Source organism: Artemia sp. Qi Xiang Cuo, chromosome 9 (genome assembly GCF_049724085.1).
Source record: "Artemia sp. Qi Xiang Cuo chromosome 9, ASM4972408v1, whole genome shotgun sequence".
Classification (NCBI taxonomy): Eukaryota; Metazoa; Arthropoda; class Branchiopoda; order Anostraca; family Artemiidae; genus Artemia; species Artemia sp. Qi Xiang Cuo.
Window position 1 is genome coordinate 18,080,760 of NC_142802.1, and position 21,067 is coordinate 18,101,826.

A 21,067-nucleotide genomic window follows, 5' to 3' on the forward strand; every position below is an offset into this window, starting at 1 on the left:
CCCTCCAATCACTTTTGACTATTAAAGAAGGTACTAGCCCTTTCAATTACCAACCGACTGAGCCCTTTTCGAAGTTTCTACGACATCAAATGGCCATCTTAAAATTTTTATCGGATGCGTTTCTGGAAAATACGACGCGCGTGTGTGTGGGGGGGGGGGAGGCTATTTGCCTTCTGATCACTTTGACTCCTAAAAAGAGCACTGCAACTTCTGATTACCAATCCAATGAGCTCTCTCTGAAGTTTATACGACCACCTTTTCTATAAAAACTTTATATGCCCAAGGGCGTAACTTACAATCCTTTATTTGAGGGCTATATTGGGGGGGGGGGGTATTCTCAAAGACATAATTCCTGAACCTTTTAACTACACTGAACAAAATGGCTATCTCAAAAATTATGATTGAATGTGTTTGGGGAAATTATTGGTGTACGGGGGGGGGGATGGATGACCTCCAATCGCTTTTGACTGTTCAAAAGGCCAGTAGAACTTCTGATTACCAATCAAATGAGCCCCCTCCGAGGTTTTTACAACCACCGTTTCTATATAAAAAAAAAAACAACCTTATATCCCCACAGAGCATTAATTACAACCCTTGCCCGAAGGTGTGTGGGGGGGGGTGTCAGGCTCAAAGTCATAATTTCCAGACCTTAAAACTCCACTGAACGAAATGGCTATCACAAAATTTGGATTGGGTGTGTTTGGGAAAGTAATTCATGTTGGGGAGAGGGAGCTGGTTGCCCGCCAAGAGCTCATTTGAAGTTCCTATGACATTTTTTTCTATAATAAAGGCCCGGTCTAAAAAAAAAAACAAAAAAAACAGTATATTGTGCCCACATCGCTCTTTACTTAGGCAGTTCTATCGCGCTGCCTATGATATTTTGTCTTGAGATTTCAATTATATGGCACTGGAAGTACCGATTAGACCAGGTAAGCCCCCCTCCCCTGAAATTTAGTCTATGGGTGCCAATGAACACAATACATGTACTTTTAAAAGAGGTACAGGGGAAGTTCGATGCATCTCCTTTATCGCAAAAAAATGCACACTTCTCATAAAGAGGAAGAAGTAGAAGATAGAAAACTAACTGGAGATGAATCATCAAGTTATGAATTGCCAAGGATGGGAATCACCAAATAATTTACAATTCATTAGGAAAGTCCGCTATTGTAGGCTGAAAATCAATGTTTGGAAAGTCTTTTGAATATGGACAACGACGGTGATTCACTGACTAATCAGATTTTTATTTATTTGCAATGAGAGGAAGTTGATACCTTTCATCTCTATCTCTCGTTCTTAAAAAATGCTAAAATAAACTTGTTCCTGGCTCTAGATAAATGACAACGTTGCTTTTCAATCAAAAGTTGCATCCCATTCAAAAAATGATCCTTATGTTGGATTAAATTGAAAAATATGTCTTAAATCGAATGTCAGGAAATGAAAAAGAGGTTTTAATATAGTTTTCCTTGTTTGCTAAAAAAAAAATGGTCTAGGATTCTACAAATGCCTGGGGGGAGTTCCACCTCTTGTAATGAATGAGGAAGTATGAATTTCAGGTCTGCTGACGCCTTCTCCCTCTGCGTTCATTTATGTTTGTCTAAAGTTTTTTATCCTATACTTAATCGGAAGTAAAAAATGATCGTTAAGATACCGTTTAAATAGTGAATTTTTGGAAAATTATTTTTACGGGGAAATCTGCATTTGAAAATGTGTCTTAAATCGAGTGCCAAGAAATGAAAACATGTTTTAGTATAGTTTTCCTATTTTATTAGTTTGCTAAAAAAAAAATGGTCCAGGATTCTGCAAATACCTGGGGGGGGGAATTCCACCTCTCTTAAGGAATGAGAAAGTGTGAAATTCAGGTCTGAACTCCCTCCGTAATTGGTTCTTACTTATTTATTATTTGCACTTGAAGTTTTTATCCCTCGAAAAAATGGAGAAGGAGCATTGTGGCAACACTATTTCGGACACTACCCTCTCTTCTCTTGAAAAAATTCTTTAGATGTACCCTTATTCGGTGGGAAAGAGGGGAAAAGTTTAAAAAATGACATGGGATTACAGGGGAAATTATAAATATCTTGAGGTTGGTGGGGGGGGGGGGGCTGGACTTGATGCTTTTATACTAAAAATATGAGAAGGAGCTTTTTAGTGCTACTCTCTCTCCCCTTAAGAAATCTCCTTATATACCCTATCCCCAGAAATGCACACAGAATTCTGTTTTGGGACGGGTTGTAGAACTATGAGATGAAACATGGGTGCATCATATAGAAAATGATCAATCATCAAAACCATGATATTTTACGGGAATATGGGACTTTTCCCCCTTCCCCCCCCCAAAAAAAAAGAAATTGGGGGATGCCTTTCCAAAGTTTATCTCCTATTTCATTAGCAATTTTTTTGCTAAAATATTTTCAGGAATATATTAAATTTCAATTTAAATACATCCACATATAACTAATGAAATACCAATATGTTAAAGTTTATCGTACGGAAATGCGACTCAACTTTCCCTTTAACTTGGAACCACATCCACTCGGTCAAGAAGATATCAAAATTAGAGCAAGAAACTCTTTTCTCAATTTACCCCATCAATACAAAACTTGGGTTGTTTCTTGGAAATACATTCGAAACAAAAACAACTTTCTCATTTTCGTAGCAAACTTGGTTTCCCATCTCTCGAAATGGTTTTTACTCCCTTGGAAATTCAGTGTAGGAAATCGCTTGCTCTGGACTTTTATTGCTGTACTGAGATCTAAGGGAAAAAAGAGGGAAATATGTTGTTCGGCAACTCTCTCTCTCTCGTGACTGGATAAAATTAAAAGAATATGTGCCATGAACGAGGGAAATGTTATGTTGTCAAGTTGGAAAACATTATTGAAATTAAATTTGCTTTGAGTTTTTATAGAAACAGGGAACCTTGGAGCAATATCTTGGTATAATTTAAATTTTGAGGTGTATAAAAAGTGCTTTTGGGATGATACTTCACAATCGTCCTGTCCGATAACATCCAGTCCGCAATACGAAGGATACGATACTGACTGGTTAAAAATGTATGTCTTGTTTATTCCAGCAACAACACTCCTGGCTGTATGTAGTCTGTGCCATATGGAGCAGTGTTTCCACTTCTACCGATTTTTCAACGGATATACCGAATATTCACAATCTATCTCCCGATAAAAAAAAGAATATTCTAAAAATCGTCGAGATTTTATAGATTGTTTGAAAAGAGAAATCGAAACACTGACGCGGATACCTATCAATGATAGGGTCAGATTTGAAAAGATTTGGCGCGTATATAGTATTATGACTATTTTTAATTTTTTCATTATTTTTATTATTGAAAAATACTTTAGAAATAACAGTTACGAAATAAATATAATACAGTAATATACAAAAAATTGGAATTATGTCCTTTTGGCAGTGCACCAACCCTTCAATTTTGGGCTTGTAAAGACCTAGCTATTTTAAGATTCTTTTGTTATTTGTACATACTACCATCGCCCAATGGTGTTATTTAACAAAAAATTAGGGAGGACAAAATGTACTGTTCAAAATGTAGGGGAGGGGGAGGCTGTATTTGCCATTTTTCAGTCTTTCTATGAAAATACCAAAATAAGGAATTTTCAAGGGAAAATACCAACGAAAAAGATATTTTTACAAATCCAGGGGGAGGGGTAGAAAGATCTCGGAGCTTATACCCCCCTCCCGCCAAATTTATAATACTGTTACCCCCTAAAAGTTACTTCGACCTCCTTCTTATACAACTATTTTAAGCGTCTTGCTAATCCTACCAATGATCAATACGTAGTATGTATCCTAAAGTACCAATAACAGTGAAGATGAAATCTGTTTGCTTGAATCGTTTATGTCGAAAAATACAAAATCATATGTATCTTTAAAAATTAGAGAAATTTCGGGTATTTGATTTTAGATATAGAAGACCTTCACATGCACTTATGTAGTTTTTAGTAGTATGGGGTTCCAAATTTAGCCAATAAATAATCAAAAAATTAGCCAAAAATAAATCAGCAAAAAATAAGCCACGTATGGCACGGCATAACTTAAGCAGGGGAAATTTTTCTTTGACAGTGGAGCTGTCTTTGGAAATCAACAGATTGTTAATGATGAATTTTTACGGACGAAAAGCCTTGCCAAATTTAACTGATTAACCTTTGCTTATTTGTTTTTGCTGTTTGCCATGGCAACAATGCCAAGGCAAAATGTGATACTGGCCTAAGAACCTCATAATTTCAAAGAAATCAAAACAAAAATGTTAGAAGATCACGGCTCAGTTAAACGATGTGTGTGCAACTTAACCCTCCCAACTCACACCCCTATCCAATTTAAGCCTTGTTTAACCCGACCCCCATGCAACTCAACTTTACTCAACCTAACCTAGCCTGTTTCAAGGGTTGAATTGAAATGGGGTTGAGTGGAATGGGGTTTGAGTTGAACGAAGGCTGAGTCAAATGGGTTGAGTTGATGAAATTGATTTAAACGGGTGTTGAGTTAGATGGTAACCCAATTAAGAATTCATAATTTGGAATAGACCTAAAGCGGGTATAAATAAACCTAAATAGACCTAAAGCGGGTCAAGGGGGTAAAAAGGATATTAATTTTTATATTCTATGTACCCTAAGACCCTTTAAGGGTTTGTACTTCCCCTGCTAAATAAGTTCAAACATCTTCGTGTGGAACTATATTATTCCCATCGTATAAATGCAAGCAATTTTTTGTTTCAGTAATATGGAACCCGTGGGTTGACAAAGCGCGTGAGATTGCTGATTTTGGTGATGACGAATTTCCCAACATGATTTGTGTAGAGGCTGGTCATGTGTCAACTCCAGTTATTTTGCTCCCTGGCACTGCATTTGAGGCATCTCAAATTCTTCAAGTAATGTAGGTCCAAGGAAGTTTTGTTTTTTAGCCCGGTGAAAGTCCTTGCCGCTAAAGCTCCTTAAATTTGACGGAGGCGGGTTTTGAAGTATACGATTTTTAATGTAGTTTATAGGAAATGTTTATCTGTTTTAGTTGCACTTTTTTTAAAGTTGTTCTTTTATTGTACTCAATCTTGATGTAATGTATGTTCTGTATGTGTACAGAACATATGTGTACAGAACATATGTATGTTCTGTATGTGTGATGTAATGTGTATGTTCTGTGGGGCACGATATTTGACTGTTGTATTGATATTTATTCGATTACTGATACGTGATGTTCGATATTCATTAGTTCTTGGTAGATTTCAAAATGAACTTCCTTGGAATGAAAACGTCAAAATAAAAATTATTTGAGTTCAAATTAATTATGAACGCGATTGGATTCATTATTATTTAATGTAAATCAAATTAAAATCTAAATGCATTAACTTTATTGGTATTTCGTCTAAGTGGAAGTTTCTTTTAACGATATTGATAGCAAATTAGAAAATAAATTAATAAAAAACATTAAATAATACGTTCCCAGTCTCTCTTTAAAAAAAAAGATGAAAATGTATTTAAATGCATTTAAATACATTTAAATGCAATTTAACGGATTTCTACTTTTTCTATGCTATATTTGTTGGAAATAACTTTACTGAGTAATTATCAACTTGGCTGTGATGGGTGTCTTACATATCTGGTTGTAGTATCTGGCTGTGGTGGGTATCGCACACATCGTAGATTTCACCGAAGAGCGTAAAAACTGAAATATCCCCTATCGACTTTTTGATTTATATCGACAAACTTTTTTGAAAGGCTTTTATCTAGCCTTCAAAAAATAAACAGGACAATTTTGGTATGAAAAGTTCAAAATTCTGCCTGTTTTTACACTTTTAAAATGGAGATGTTTGTAAAAATCGAACTTTCTCATTATCTTGGAACCCAAACATGATGTACGAACACCACTTAAACTAATCGATGGAGCGTATTTCGTTTAACAATTAATGCTCCTTTGACTAGAAGTGTTAAATAAAGCCTTTTGAATATCCCCTAAAACCTGGAATGTCTCCTTTGGGATTTTTGGTTGTTATAGATGAACTGCTGTTTGAAAGACTTTATTTAACCTTCGAAAAAAACAACACAATTTTGATATTGAAATTCAAAATTGAAACCACTTCTGCATTTTCGAAAAGAAGATATTTTACAAAAATAGAACTTTCTTATAATCTTGAGACCCAAATAAATTATAGAAGGAATCGACCGAGTGACTTATTTAACCAAAAAAAATCCCTTTGACAAAAAGTGTTACATAACGCCTTTGAAATTACCTAAACTCGTCACACTAAAGTCGCCAACAGTAAAACACACTAAACTGTAAACAGTAACAGTAAAACACACTAAACAGTAAACAGTAACAGTAAAACACACTAAACAGTAAACAGTAACAGTAAAACCCACTAAAGTCGCAAACCTAAAGTCGTCATACTAAAGTCGCAAACCTAAAGTCGTCATACTAAAGTCGCAAACAGTAAAACACACTAAACACAGTAAACAGTAACAGTAAAACACACTAAAGTCGTCACACTACAGTCGCTAACAGTAAACATGTTATCATGCAGTGAAGAGCCTATGGGGTATTATTCAGTCCATAACGGTACATAACTGGATTTTCATAGATACAAATTGGATATATTGACCAAATGATGTCAATATATATGTAAGAATCATATATATTAACCAAATGAGATAAATATGTTGGTGAAAACTCGAAAATGAAACTGCTTGGTAATCGGTCTAACTACAAGATATTCGGTAAATTCGTGACAGTTCTTGCAGGATGATTGGTCCGACTACAAGATATTCGTTAAAATCGTGACATTTCTAGCAGGATATTCGGTCGAACTGCAGGATAATTGTTCTAACTGGAGGAAAATCAATGAAATCCTGATCCTTCTCGCTGCAATTTAACAATATCAATCTTTTCACCTACTGTAAAATTAGACAGCGGGTCCAAGTCCCTGAAGTGGGCTCATCGGAGAACATTTACTCATATTTGGGGGGGGGGGGGTCAGATACGCTGTTAGGCCTTAAGCGCAATGATATGACTGCTCTATATCATTTACTTTACCTAAATGCAGTCTTAAATTAGAAAATATCTCTTTCCATATATTGAATATCAACTAAAGTAGTATCGATATGTCAACATCTCGTTATATCGTGCGCCCCTAGTGTATTATAAGTGGTAAGGTTTTGTATTCTTAACTTTTTTTTTCTTCTCTGTTTCTCCCTTAAGTTAGAGTAGGCTTTACTGTTTATGAGAAATTTAGGCTACTCTGCTCAAAATACTTTATATGATTTTTATTTTTGATTTTAGATCTTTTATGTTTTTGCTGTGACCAGATTTGTGCGTTAATATGCTCAATTTGTTAATTGTTGTTTTTTTTTTTTTGACATGATCTTTGCGCCTCTCACAAAATCATTTAGCTTTTTCTTTTTTATTGTTTTTTTTTTCGTTTGCAAAATTACTTTTATTTTAGCGCTTATCGTCCTTCTGCCCCTTTCTCCCCTTCCCCCTAATATTGCATTTTGTCAAAGCGCATATTTGTGACTTTTTTGTTCATCTTTCTACAAGGTTGAATTTTTCATTAGGGATTTCAATTGGCATTATAATTTATATACTAACAAACTTTTCAAAATTTTATGTTTTTGGTTAGTTTTATTTAAATTAAAAGTGAGGCAAAATTTTGTTTATTTTTGTATCACTTGCAATTCCTATTAAGAATTATAATAAAAAACTAAAAACAAAACTTAAAATTATTTCATTTTTTATGTATAATAGGCTATCTTGAATGTTTATTCATCACACAAATATTTCATTTCAATTGATCATATACTAGTTCTTGCCCTTTATGAAGGTTTTTTTTTTAATTATGTCCCAGGCGTCCTCATGGGTCACGTCGGGACCATATCTTTCACGTGTTCATGGATCAATTTTCTGCATTGCTAGGTCGTCAGTTTTTTTTAAAAGGCGTAGGAGGTCACCTCCGAAATTGTGTTGTCCTCTCTTCCTAGGTCTTCCAGGTCGGCGGCTACCGTGGACCCTTCCCTCAAAGGCGACTTTTGACAGATAGGGTTTTTCCCCTTCATTGTATGTGACCAAGCCACCTGATTTGCTGTAATCGTACTTTCCGGAGAGTTGTAATTCCCTCACCATTATCGCTATTATCACTGATTACACACATGCCATTAATTTTTCTTTTTTTTTTAATTCGTGAGGCAAAAGACTAATTTTGCATGTAAGGCCAAAAATCGATTTTGTTTAAAGGAAAAAATTTTCTCTTCATTTTTTCCATAAACTGATAAATTTTGCTTTAAATATTTTACAATTATTGCTGATTGTGGGGAAATAGGGAGACTAAAACTAATCTGCTTGTGGCGCTGATCTCCTCTGGGCTCTATTGGCGTACAGCCACTTAAAAATTACGTGCTGATATATTCACTTATTACAGCAAGCAAATCAATCTGGAAAAACACCTATTTTTTTTAGAATCTCGAGCATTTTCGGATTCTGATTATACACCGAACCCCCATTTTATTGGCTTATTGCCAGTGAAATGAAATATGTCTTAGGGTAACTTGAGCATAGAGAAAAGGAGAGATTATTCTTCTAGAGCTCCATGGGAAAAAGTATGCTTCAATTTTATTGCTTCATGTCTATGGCGTATACTCGTTGGCGAGGTTATATTGTTCCCTAAGAAAGGGGCTTTCACGCTCTCCTTTGTGAAATTTTAAGTCACTAAAGACAACGAGAAACTCTCAATTAATAAGATTTATAAATACTCCTTCGGTTCTTATTGATTTAGGTCTCATAATTGAGTCTCAGTATGAAAATGGTTGCACTTCGTGTATAGCCACGTTGTCTACTAATCTCAATCGTATTAAATGTCTTGGATTCTATTAGCATTGTACTTAATTTTGTGATATTTATGTAACTGAACCCCTCGGGAATGGTATTGTATGTCCCTATTACCTCCTTCAAAGCTAGACATGATATTCATACTGTATCCATGGGGGGGGAGTGGTTACTGGGTTTACTCCTCCCCCAGGGAAATCTTTGTCCAACTCGCAAAAACGCATATAAGCCATTTTTTGTTAGTTTTTTTCTATATTTTTGTGTAAACTGTGCCTGAAAAAATTCCCCCCTCCCCCGGACAAACGTCCTGGATAAGTTCTTCTGGTCGAAATTGTTGTAATTTTCAATAGCATTTTTCTAACTTTGTAGAACAAGTAAGGAGCACATGACTTTTTCGACTTTTGCTAATTCTCTATGCAAGTTCCTGTAGAAGACCTTCTTCCCCGTCTCTCTTCAGTTTGCGTTTCCTCTGCCTCTGAACTCTTTCGAGAGTGTGTACGTTTGGTATAGTTAGTCAGTTAAGATGAAACACAGGCTGTTTAGCCCATCTCGGCATCAAGAAGTTACTGGATCAAATTCTTCCATTGGGTTCTGTATTCTATGTGAAGTTGAATAAACTCCAGCCACCGTTGCATTTATCACTACGGGGGGTGGCGACATCCTTTAGCAAGGGGATGACAGCCTTTTTGACGACTTTATGCTGAAATTTCAATTTTTTTTCTTCCTTGAAGAAGGGGTTCACTCCTAGTTGTGCTTGGAGTGTCAGGGGTCTCTTGCAGGTTCATTTCGTTACAGTTACATCTTGTTAGTGTATCAGATGCATAGAATTACTTGTAGGATGCATAAAATTAAATTGAATCCTCAATTAGTAGTTTTAGAACACAATTAATTAATTTATAACTTTTTGGGAAATAATGTTTATATAAACAGATTCTGTCAAAAGTTTAGAATTGTTCAAAAGTTAGAAAACGGGTTATTTGGAGGTTTTCTATAGGATATCAGAGTGGTAGGGGTCTGGGACTTCGATCTCTCCTTCTTCGCCCATTTTTAAAAATAAACGTATTTTACTTCAAAAACTCAGGCATTTTTGACCTTTATGTTGAAATTATTGCTAAATTATTGCTTGAAGGCAGTATCTTCTTCTTTATCTTTACCTGTTGGTCCATCCTAGGTATGCCTATTATCCTCATTGATTCTTTATTTGCATTCTAAGCTATAAGAAGTTTGAAAAACTCTTCTTTAAATCAATCACCCTAGTTGTTTTTTTGTTGTTTTTTTTTTTCTTGTGAACTAGAAATACATCTGCCCATTGAAAACTATATTATCGTTCCAAATACCCATCACAGTTTTTATAGTCAGTGCTTTGGTTATACGTAATATGAATACTGGTGTATGCACCATAGGCATATGGTGTGTGAAATAACTCTGGGAGACAATCCTAAATCTTGGAAGCTTTTATTTAGCACGTTGACATCAAACTATTTTTGCTTCTATGTCTCTCCTTCGTTTTTTCTCTCTCTTTTTTTTCCTCTCTTTGATATGGCTGTTATATTTACTGCTCTGCTTTTTTCATATTGTAGATTTTTGATGTTTCTAGTGTTGTTCGTAAGTAGCAGGTAAAGCTCTAAAATTTTAAATTAAGACAGTAAAAAATATATACTATTAAATGGCTGAATATTTGGGCTTCACGTTCTGATGCCAATATCTATAGGGAAAAAACATTCGTACAAGAATCTGAAAGATTTACCTTACTCTAAGCATAGTGGGACCAGACCCGAACGTCTTGCCCAACATCCTTGGATGTTGGGCAAGGCGTTGCCAAACACTGTTGCTTAGTCTTTGATTTTTGTGAGTCCGGTCCCACTGAACAACATCTTTTCATTACTGACCCTCTGAGGCCAACGTGCCTGCGGACGCTCCTCCTCCACCTCAATCCCTTCATAGTAAACCATTCAGTGCTGCTGAATATCCCAGCTAGTGGGACAAGAGGTGAACCCCTCGTCAAATGTTATATGTTTTGTGGGAATATAATTGACCCCGCAGGTTGCCTTACCGGTTGACCCTGTTGAAGCTGAGATCCAATGTATTAGCATAATTTTTTCACTATCCTAATTAGAGGCATTACCCCTTCTTACTGGGAAAAAGTAATTTATCCGAATTTTTTTAAAGAAGAAACGAAATTTACTTGTAGGGGGGGGGGTATAGTTTTCCCCCGCTGTTCAGGGTATGAAAAGAAACTTCACGAACTGACACTAGTGGAGCAGCTGTATATAATTTTGTTGTTGCATATGCCTCTCTCCAGATTTTAGTCCAACTTCTTGTGCTTCTAAAATAGTTTGTCATTGTTCTAATCCCTTGACTGTCAATCTCATTGCCAATAATGAATTTAATCATAATATTATCAACGGAATTTATAATCTGAGTTTACTTCTTGAAATATTTTTCCATATGTAATAATTATAATATTATAATAATATTATATAATATAAATATTATAATGTAATAATATTATAATAATTATTATAATAAAATCAGAAATACTTCAAGATTTTTTTTTATTTAAAGGTACTAATGCAAAAAATGGCTTTGTTTATATCCGTATTTTGAAGAGTAGCAATGTGTTAATACTTCTCTTGTTAAAAAATTTGTTTTTAAAACTAAACATAGATTTTTCTGTAATATTTCGATTTTTTAATATTTAATCATATTCTCATTTAATTTAATTTTTAAAATATAAATTGATAAAATACTGGAAGTGGAAGGAGCAAAATGAAAACTTGTATGAAATATAGAATATACTAACATCAATATATATAAAGCATTACATTGCACAAATAACATAAAGCATGCCCCATATAAACTTAAAATCTAGAACAAGAATATCAGCTGTATGATTACTGTATTTTTTCCCTGCTTGTTTCTTATCTAAACAGTACATCAAGGACAAGTACAAATACTTTTAAAATGCTTCCATATTTTATTCAGAATTAACGGGTTGATTCCAAAATCTAATAAATACTAATGTTTCGCTTCCATATTAGAAGCATGACTCTTTTACAGTATTTTTTTACAATAATTTTTGACAATAGTTTTTAGCTCCTACAAGGGCCCCTTACTTATCGTTCATTGTCAAAAACTGTGTGTCCCTAAAACTTCTGTACAGGGGAAGGGTTTTTTGTGAGAAGATTATATTTTGATACAAGCTCTAATTGGAGCAATTTCAAAATATTTTTAGATAGCTTAAGACACCTTTCACCCTTTGTTATTCTTCACTTTAAGAGCTAGAGGTGATACTGCAGATTGTAAATGCTTTTAGAAAATTCAAAGACAACGTCTCAAAAAACTGTTATTTTCAAAAACCAATTCTTAAAAAAAAAAGTTACCATGAAAAATTGTTATTAGTGTTTATTTAGTGTTGAAAAAGGTTGTTCCTTGCTTACCATTCATTTTCGTGTATTCTGCTATACTAAGAGCGTTTGAGAAGAAGCAGAATAAATTGTCCTAAAACACATCTCTTCACAGGGGGAGAGGGATTGTTCCAGAAAAGAGTGCACTTTTTGTGCAAGCTCCAATTAAAACAGTTAAAATATTTTTATATGGCTCAAGGGTTCCTCTCACCCACTGTTTTGCCTTAGCCTTAACAGATTGAGATAACTTTACAGATTTCAAATGCTTTTCAAAGGAAGTACTTCATATTTTTAGACGGGTCAAAGATAGAATTAGTTTCAAGTGAGTAGCCCTACATATGGTTAAAAATGTGAAGATTAGAGACGTTGCCAAACCTGCGTTGGAATAAATCTTTTCGTTATATGAATTTCTTAGAAAATTTTTTAAAGTATTCTTTTATTTTTAATATTGTAAGTTTTACCTATTCCCCTTGGAATAGTGAATTATGGTTTTTATGCATGTACTTTAATTTGGACATCCTTTATGAGAAAACGTTTGTTCATTTTAGTGAGTAAGAGTTTTAGCTGGCTAAGGTTTTCCTTTTGCCAAGTTAGCCTGGAATGTAAAGATTGTAAAGAAAAGTTTGTTCATTTTAGTGAGTAAGAGTTTTAGCTGGCTGAGGTTTTCCTTTTGCCAAGTTAGCCTGGAATGTAAAGAAAACGTTTGTTCATTTTAGTGAGTAAGAGTTTTAGCTGGCTAAGGTTTTCCTTTTGCCAAGTTAGCCTGAAATGTAAAGATTTTGAATAAACATTGTTTTTTTCTATCCTGGTAAATATTGGTGTGAGTTTTTGAACTTTGGGGGGGGGGGGTCGGATATGTATACAGCAATCTATAATGTTAAGCTCAATTTATACCATGACTGTGTCTGGCTGACAAGGAAAATTATTGAAAAAAAAACAAGTTCAGATGCGGGAGGGTATGAATATTTTGGGGTTTCTTATAATTTAAAATTATCAAAACCCCTGACCACCCTCTTGCTAAAGTATCTCAGCATTGTCATTTGAAATCCTGTTTTATGAACCTCATAAAGCATTTGTAAGAATTACAAAACAGATTTTAGGTTTGACAATATCGCACAATTTCCTTTAGGATGTAATTTCTGAATCAAAAATAGTACTTTTAATTATTTTAGTGCCTTTTTGTTGTTGCTGTATTTCCGTCATGTTGTTTCAACTATCTATAGAGATATCAAATTTATATAGAGAAACAGTGCTCGCTTTTGCTCATTATCCCGCTTTGAGCTTTGACAACCGAATATTGTTATTTTAAATGAAATGAAATAAAGTCCTACCAATCATCCTCAAGCACATACACACGATTTGTTTCAGGGGGGGGGGTTAATGATAAAAAAAAATTCGTATTTAAAATAGGAAGTGCCCAGTAACCTAATAAAACTCATGATTTTAAGGTGAACCCTGACCTCCAGTCTGCGTCCCTCCCCCTTATGTGCATCCCCTATCTTCCTCTATTTGGCTCTATACAGATGTGATGTCTCTATGGAACAGTCAATAATTTGTTTTTATTTTTGTGTGCTTGATTTTTGCTTTCCTAGTGCTGTTTTATTTCTCGTGTTGTGTGTGTAATTAATTTTTAGGAAGCTTTTCTAAGATTTCTGTTCACAGCGGATTGGTGGAGATATTTTTCTAATGACATTAGTCTAGGAGATTCAAATATTACAAGTCATGCAATGCCATTTATTGTGTTTTGGGACAACAAGTTTGGATTTTTCGTTATACAATTGTTAATTGTAATTGTAATTATAATAGTGTTTACATTTTAATTAATAACATAATTATAATAAAATAAATATATAATTATAACTGTAAATCGGAAAATTTTGTAACTTCTCCACCATGAAGTTTAAAACTTATCTAATAAAGTAAATTTGGGAAATGGCACAGTTGATTGGAGAGTTTTCAAAACTCGAGGCATGTGATAAGTCTTCTAGACTTAAAAAGTTTTGTAAAAGCTAAAGCATGTAATTTTTGTGGCGTTAGGAACCACCATAAATTAAAAGTGTTTTGAATTTTGAAAAATATTGTTGGCTTCTTTTGTCAGGGAATAATCTAGGTCTTAACCTAGGCTAGGGCCTATTTTGGGTCAACCATATATTGCTAATGACAAGTATATTAAGGACCTATATTTTATTAAATAGCAACATAAATAGTTCCGCCTGTGTTATTTGTGGTACCTTTTAAGGGAATTTATTTAACTGACGGGTCTCCTTCCCCGCCAGCTCTGTGGTAGCTGAGATCAAACCACCGGGCCCCATATTGCCAAACAGAGGTCTCTACACTGCGCTTCCACAGGCTACGTAAAAATTACACTGAAACACAATTTTTTTTTATATATAAAAAGAGGGTAATTAAAGTATGTAGACAACAGGAAAAGTTTTCTGAAAGACTGTGCTTGGAAATATCGAAGTTTCTTAAAAAAGACGGACCTTGACGGCTCTTCCGCTTAAAGAACCATAGATAGTCAAAATGAAGTACTTTTGTTCTAATTTGTTAAGCGGAAGCTTAGACAATCATGTCCTTATAAGTCAGGAAGAATTCGAAACTCATTTGTGAACGCGAGACGTTAGTGAAAAAAATCTCCATATGCAGTTATGCAGTTTTGGTAGTAGGGGGTGCCGAATTAAAGAAAAAGTAAGTGTGGATGGAAAATAAGCTAAAAACTAATGGCACCAAAAAGTGTAAGAAGGTGTACTTGTCTCTGGGAATCAATAGATTGTTAATGTTTCAATTTTTGCTGAAATGCTGTGTCAAATTTAACACAGTAAGTTTACTTTTACTACTAACAACCCACTAAAGCACCAAGCCGCCTGAGGCCAGCACAGCTACGTACGTTTCTCTTTCATCACAATCTATTCAAAGCCTCCCTCTCTACACCCTCCCAAGAAGTTCTAACTTCCCTTGAATGCTTCCGTATGACCTCCCACCAAATTTGGGACGACCTGCTTTTCGTCTGGCCCTAGATAGTTGGTCAGAAAGGACAATCTCTGGCGTTGACTATTCTACTTTTAACATATTCACTGCGTCCACCGTCTTTACTGATAATGCTATCTAGGTAAGTGAAGCTATCCAATTAATCGATGTTCTCGTTACTAAACATCACATGTTCAACTTCACTCATTCCCAGTCTAAGCGACTTAAGTCTTCTTAATATTAATTTTTAAGCCTTTTCTTGCGCCCTAAAATCTCAAAACCTCCAAAAAATCGCTCATTTTCAAGAACTATTTCATAAACTAGCTATCGTAATTACGGTTAGAGTCGCCACTAATTCACGCTGTCTTTTACAACATACTGAGCACCAAGTATGTTATCACTTAACTAGCAAAAAAGGAACGAATTAATTATTTAAACGATTAGTTTTGCAGTGCACTGGTTCAAGCTTGTTCTTGTGGCGTGTGTTTCGGCTGACTGCAGAGGAGAGGGGTAGTAGGGAATGGTGTTTATCGCTCAAAAGCACGGAGCGTCCAAACTGACACATCAGAGGGTACCTTTTCTTTAAGGGTTGGGAGTAGTAGAGCCAAAAGGGCAGATTCGTAAATGAAATAATTGGTTCCTAGGAGGATTTTTAAGGCTCTTTTTTGTAACGTTTCAATTTCGTCATTGGGGTAGTCAATGTTATGCACTTGTGGTCCCCAATCTGGGCATGCGTATTCAAGCAAAGGGCATGCATAGCACATGTACGCGAGCATTAATTGCTTTATTGGAAACCCGAATCGACGCCATGTAGTTAAGGATCGCGTCGTGTAGTTGCCCTTTCTTAAAAGGTTCGTTACGGGGGGGACTATATGAATAATCGTTACTGAACGTCACATCTAGGACAAATCTAGTCAAAGTGGTGGAGGAACATGAATCAGGGCAATCAACTTCCCTTTTCAGAGGATTGAAGCGCATCACTTTGGTCTAATTAACGTTAATATGAAGCGCATTTGAACTCCCCTGATCTTTCACTTTTTCTTTTAGATCACTATCGAACTGGAGGATTACTTGAAACCTTTCAATGAGATTGTATTTCAGGAAGCCACATCATACACAAATTTGAATCTTTCGTCAGTGTTGTCACATAAAAAATTGGCTAAAACCAGGAGGGCAGCAAGTTTAGTGCCTTGTGGAGTGCCACTTGTTGTTTCCGCCCACTGAGAGCCAAGATCCCCGGGAAAAGTGCATCGACGCATTGATATTCATGTCTCGGAAAGTCTATCAATAGTAGAATGGCTTTTCTAGTGCCCATTCGCTTCAGATTCTGCAAAGCTGCGATGTGGCATATTAAAGAGAACGCCTTACGATAGTCGGTCAGATGCAGTTCAGCTATGATACCTCCTTTGGCTAGCCGTTCAGTAATTATATGGTAGAGCCGCACTAAGTAGTGAGTCGTACCACTACCCGTACTGGTAAGGGTTGAGGCAAGGGCTTATTTGTCACAAAAGTTCACGATATATGAACGATTCCGTCACTTTGGCTAAATTTAGGATTAGTGATATGGGTAGGAGCTCATGAGGATTTGGGGTATTTTACCTTAGGAATAACGCGCACATAAGCTTTCTTCCAGTCTCTTGGGAACCTTTGTCCATAGCATGTTCATCTAGAACGCTGTTATCATCAGCATAATCTAAGTCTATGAGAGTTTTACTTTCACATTTAATTCCCTGTTCTCCCACAGCCTTTGGCTAAATTTTGAAAGTTTGCGAAATTGAAATGTAACTAAGTGCTGAGCTTTCCAAGTCTTGTCGGAGCAAAAAAAAGAATATTTAAGAAGATGGTAGATACATCCCCCTAGGATGTTAGAACTTTCTCCATTGTTCTATGGGAAGGTCATCCCACCCCTCAGATTTTTTACTCCCCTCCCAGGATAAAGTCCATCAAAATGATCCAAATAAATGGGGATAGAATGCAAGCCTGCTTAACTCTTGATTCAATACGAATCCAGATACTAACCTCATTTCCTACCTTAATCGCAGCAATATTATTCTCGCACATAACAGTAATCACTTCAATATGTTAAACTAATTTTGCTTGTATATTTTCAGAATTCAGCGTCACAGCTGGAAAACTTCATAATATGGAAAAAACAACAACAAAAATGATAGAAAATTGTGGTTTTCAGCTATGAATGGACCAAAGAGGTTCCAGGGGCAAAAAAACTTTTTAATTTGACGTCCTTTGTACTTTAAGATCGACTAATTTTGCTTGTCTATTTTCAGAATTCAGCGTCACAGCCGGAAAACTTCATAATATGGAAAAAACAACAACAAAATGCTAGAAAATTGTGGTTTTCAGCTATGAATGGACCAAAGAGGTTCCAGGGGCAAAAAAACTTTTTAATTTGACGTCCTTTGTACTTTAAGATCGACTAATTTTGCTTGTCTATTTTCAGAATTCAGCGTCACAGCCGGAAAACTTCATAATATGGAAAAAAACAACAACAAAAATGCTAGAAAATTGTGGTTTTCAGCTATGAATGGACCAAAGAGGTTCCAGGGGCAAAAAAACTTCTTAATTTGACGTCCTTTGTACTTTAAGATCGACGGTATTTTCATTTTCTAGACATTAAAAAAGAAAAACACTGGGTGATGCTTGGAAAAGAGAAATCCAAGCCAGATATTCTATTGTACATACTGTGAAGCCCTATAGGATTTCTAAAAACCCTCTGTTTTTTTCATTTTGCCTGAATTACTTGTTAAAAAGGATGAAAACCATTTTATCATTATGCAAGATCATAGAAAGATGAGCTATTAATACTTACCCTAAAACCTCAAGTGAATGAGTCTAAAAGTGTACATGGTGATCCTTTTGCTAAAGGTGACTAATTAGAAGGTAAGACCTGTATATTTGACTAATTAGACTAATCAGTTAAATTTGACTAATTAGAAACTAAGAACTGTTTAGAAAGTTCAAATAGAAAAATCTAAAATTTAAATCTTTACTTCTACTACTTGCCACTTATTGTAGCACCAAGCCATCTGAGGCCAACATACATGTGCACGCTCCTGCTTCTTCCCAATTTCATTTAAATTCTTCTGTATAAACCCTTCTAATCCTATTCGGAGGTGACATCAAGGTTGCATCAAGACATGGCTAATTGTAGACAGAGAAAAGCCAAGACAGATAGTCCAAGTAATTGAGAGACAAATGTTTAATGGTTGGGGCACGGGTAAATGGCAGGAGTATGCATGACTCTCTTATTGGACACATACTTGTTTGTTAGTTTTCGGAAAGGCATGCCTGCCTAGAGTCTCAGGTATGCTGACCAAGAATTCAAAAATTGACATAAGACCATTAGATTGCCTGTAATGAGAGGCAAACAAGGTACATCCGCCTATGGTCTTAAGAAGGTTGACCAATAATTTAGAATTGACATAGGACCATAAATTTGCTTGAAATAACAGACAAACAATCCTTTAAAGCCATCTCTATCTTTCAAATAGTACCTATTCGTTGTCTAAGCTTAGACAATTTTTTTTTTTGAAAAAAAAATATGTCCCTCCCCTTCCCCCGAAAACTTGCCTTGTGCAGGTGCCAGAATTTGCATGCATAGCTATGTGTTTAGTTCTTTTCATCAACGTATTTTGGTGAAAAGAACTATGTGTCTTAATGAGCCATAAGCAAAAGTACTTCAAGTAAGTAATAGTGCTAGTAAGTATGTTGTGGCACTCACCATACTCAAATGAGGCAGGAAATAACCCTAAATAATGTCTAAGAGAAATCAAATATTGCTTAAGAAATCACCCGCTAATCCTTAGCAGGTGTAAAGTTTGAAAATAAGGAACATTTGCAAAAAACAGCAGAAATCATCTTGGAGCTTTAACTTTCCTGATTCTTATAGCAAAGGACAAAAACTGCCATAAATATAAGCTTTGCATTAATAGGGATACCATCAAAAGTATTCAAGATTACTCACTTTAAAGTATTAGTTAAGTTGCTTTAAAATTTTAATTAGTAATTTCAATTATTGAAATTACCATAAATTATAACTTAGTACAAAAGCATCTTTTAAAAAAGGAAAATTAGGCTATCATATTCTATGTAGTTATTCCTTTAGTTGACTATTAAAATATCAACAGAATCCTTTTTTTTTCTCCTAATTTTAGCCACGACAGTTTTATTACTTAATTTTTTACATATTCCCACTAGCCTATATTTCTTCCAAAGCCATACTGAAAATAACGGTTGTGCCAACCTATTGATTGTTGCGTTGCTCAGCGATCATATACAGATAAATTGGGTGTTGCAACCGTTTGGTTGGACTTGTCATAGGGAGCACAATAGCGCTGCCTGAGTAAATAACCATGTTGGCTCAACGTATTATTTATTTTTTGCTTTTAGACCAGGGCACTTAGTAGTGAAGGAGTTTTCGTACAAACTTCGAAAAAGGCTCATTCGATTGCAAATTGGAGTGGCTTGTGCCCTTTTTATTAGTGGCAAGTGATTGGAAGGCAACTAACACCCCTTCCACGCCCGCAATTTTCCCAAACACATCCAATCAAAATTTTGAGATTGCCATTTTGTTCAGCAAAGTTGATTTTCACATAGAAATATGTTTTTGAGGAGGACACTCCCCAACAGCCCTCAGGGCAAGGGTTGTAAGTTATGCCCTGGGGGTATATAAGGTTTTTATAGAAAGTGTTGTCGTAGAAACTTCAAAAAGGGCTCGTTCGATTGGAATATCAAAGGGCTAGTGCCCTTTTTAGTAGTCGAAAGTGATTGGAAGGAAACTAACCCCCCTCTCACGCCCACCTTTTCCACAAACACATCCAATCAAAATTTTGAGATAGCCACTTTTTCAACGTAGTTGAAAGTTCTGGAAACTACGTCTTTGAGAATGACAACCCCTCCAGAGCCGTCAGGGCTAAAGTCGCAAGTTATGCTCCGGAGATATATAAGGTTTTTATAGACAGTGTTGTCGTAGAAACATTAGACAGGGCACATTAGATTGGAAATTGAAAGAGCTAGTGCCGTTTGTATGTAGTCGAAAGTGATTGGAGAGCAACTAACAACCCTTCCACGCCCACTGTTTCTACAAACACATCCAGTCAAAATTTATCCCCTGGGTACATATAAGTTTTATTGAAAGCTTTGTTGTAGAAACTTGAAAAGTGGCTCATTCGATTGGAAATTCGCTGAGCTAGCGCCCCTTTTAATAGTCGAAAGTGATTCGAAGGCGACTAACCCTCTTCTCACGCCCACGGTTTCCCCAAACACATACAATCAAAATTTTGAGATATGTATTTTGTTCAACGTAGTTGAAAGTTTGGGAAATTAGGTCTTTGAGGATGACAATCACCCCAAACCCCTCAGGGTAAGGGTTGTAAGTTATGCCCTGGGGTTATATAAAGTTTTTATTGAAATTGTTTTCTTAGAAACTTCAAAAAGGGCTCATTCGATTGGAAATTGAAAGGGCTAGTGCCCTTTTTAATAGTCGAAAGTGGTTGGAGGGCAACTAACCCCCCTCTCACAACCACCATTTCTCCAAAGACATCTAATCAAAATTTTGGGATTGGTATTATCTTCAACATAGTTGAAAATTCTGGAAGTTATGTCTTTGAGGATGAAACTCCCCCTACAGCCCTCAGGGCAAGGGTTGTAAGTTATGCCCTGGGGGCATATTAGGTTTCTTATAAAAAATGTTGTCGTAAAACTTCACAAAGGGCTCATTTAATTAGAAATTTAAAGGAAAAGTGGCCTTCTTAATAGTTGAAAGTAATTGGAGGGCAAGTAACCCCCCTCTCATGCCCACCATTTCCCCAAACACATGCAATCAAAATTTTGAGATATTCATT

At 35.6% G+C, this 21,067-nt stretch overlaps 1 protein-coding gene across 2 annotated transcripts in view; it reads left to right on the top strand.

The window, feature by feature from the left end:
- Window positions 1–14,379, top strand: part of LOC148948386 (uncharacterized) — a 148,980-nt gene extending 134,601 nt beyond the window's left edge. Inside the window, exons 7-8 of one of the 2 annotated variants that reach the window (XR_016142218.1) lie at window positions 4,740–12,812; window positions 12,901–14,379. Coding sequence is in view for 1 of the 2 variants with exons in the window: in XM_089094320.1 (XP_088950446.1) it covers window positions 4,740–4,900 (161 nt within the window). In the remaining variant the exon portion in view is untranslated. Of the gene's footprint in view, window positions 1–4,739 lie in introns of both variants that reach the window. The other variant, XM_089094320.1, reaches the window with a different exon arrangement.
- The last annotated feature ends 6,688 nt before the right edge of the window (window positions 14,380–21,067 follow it).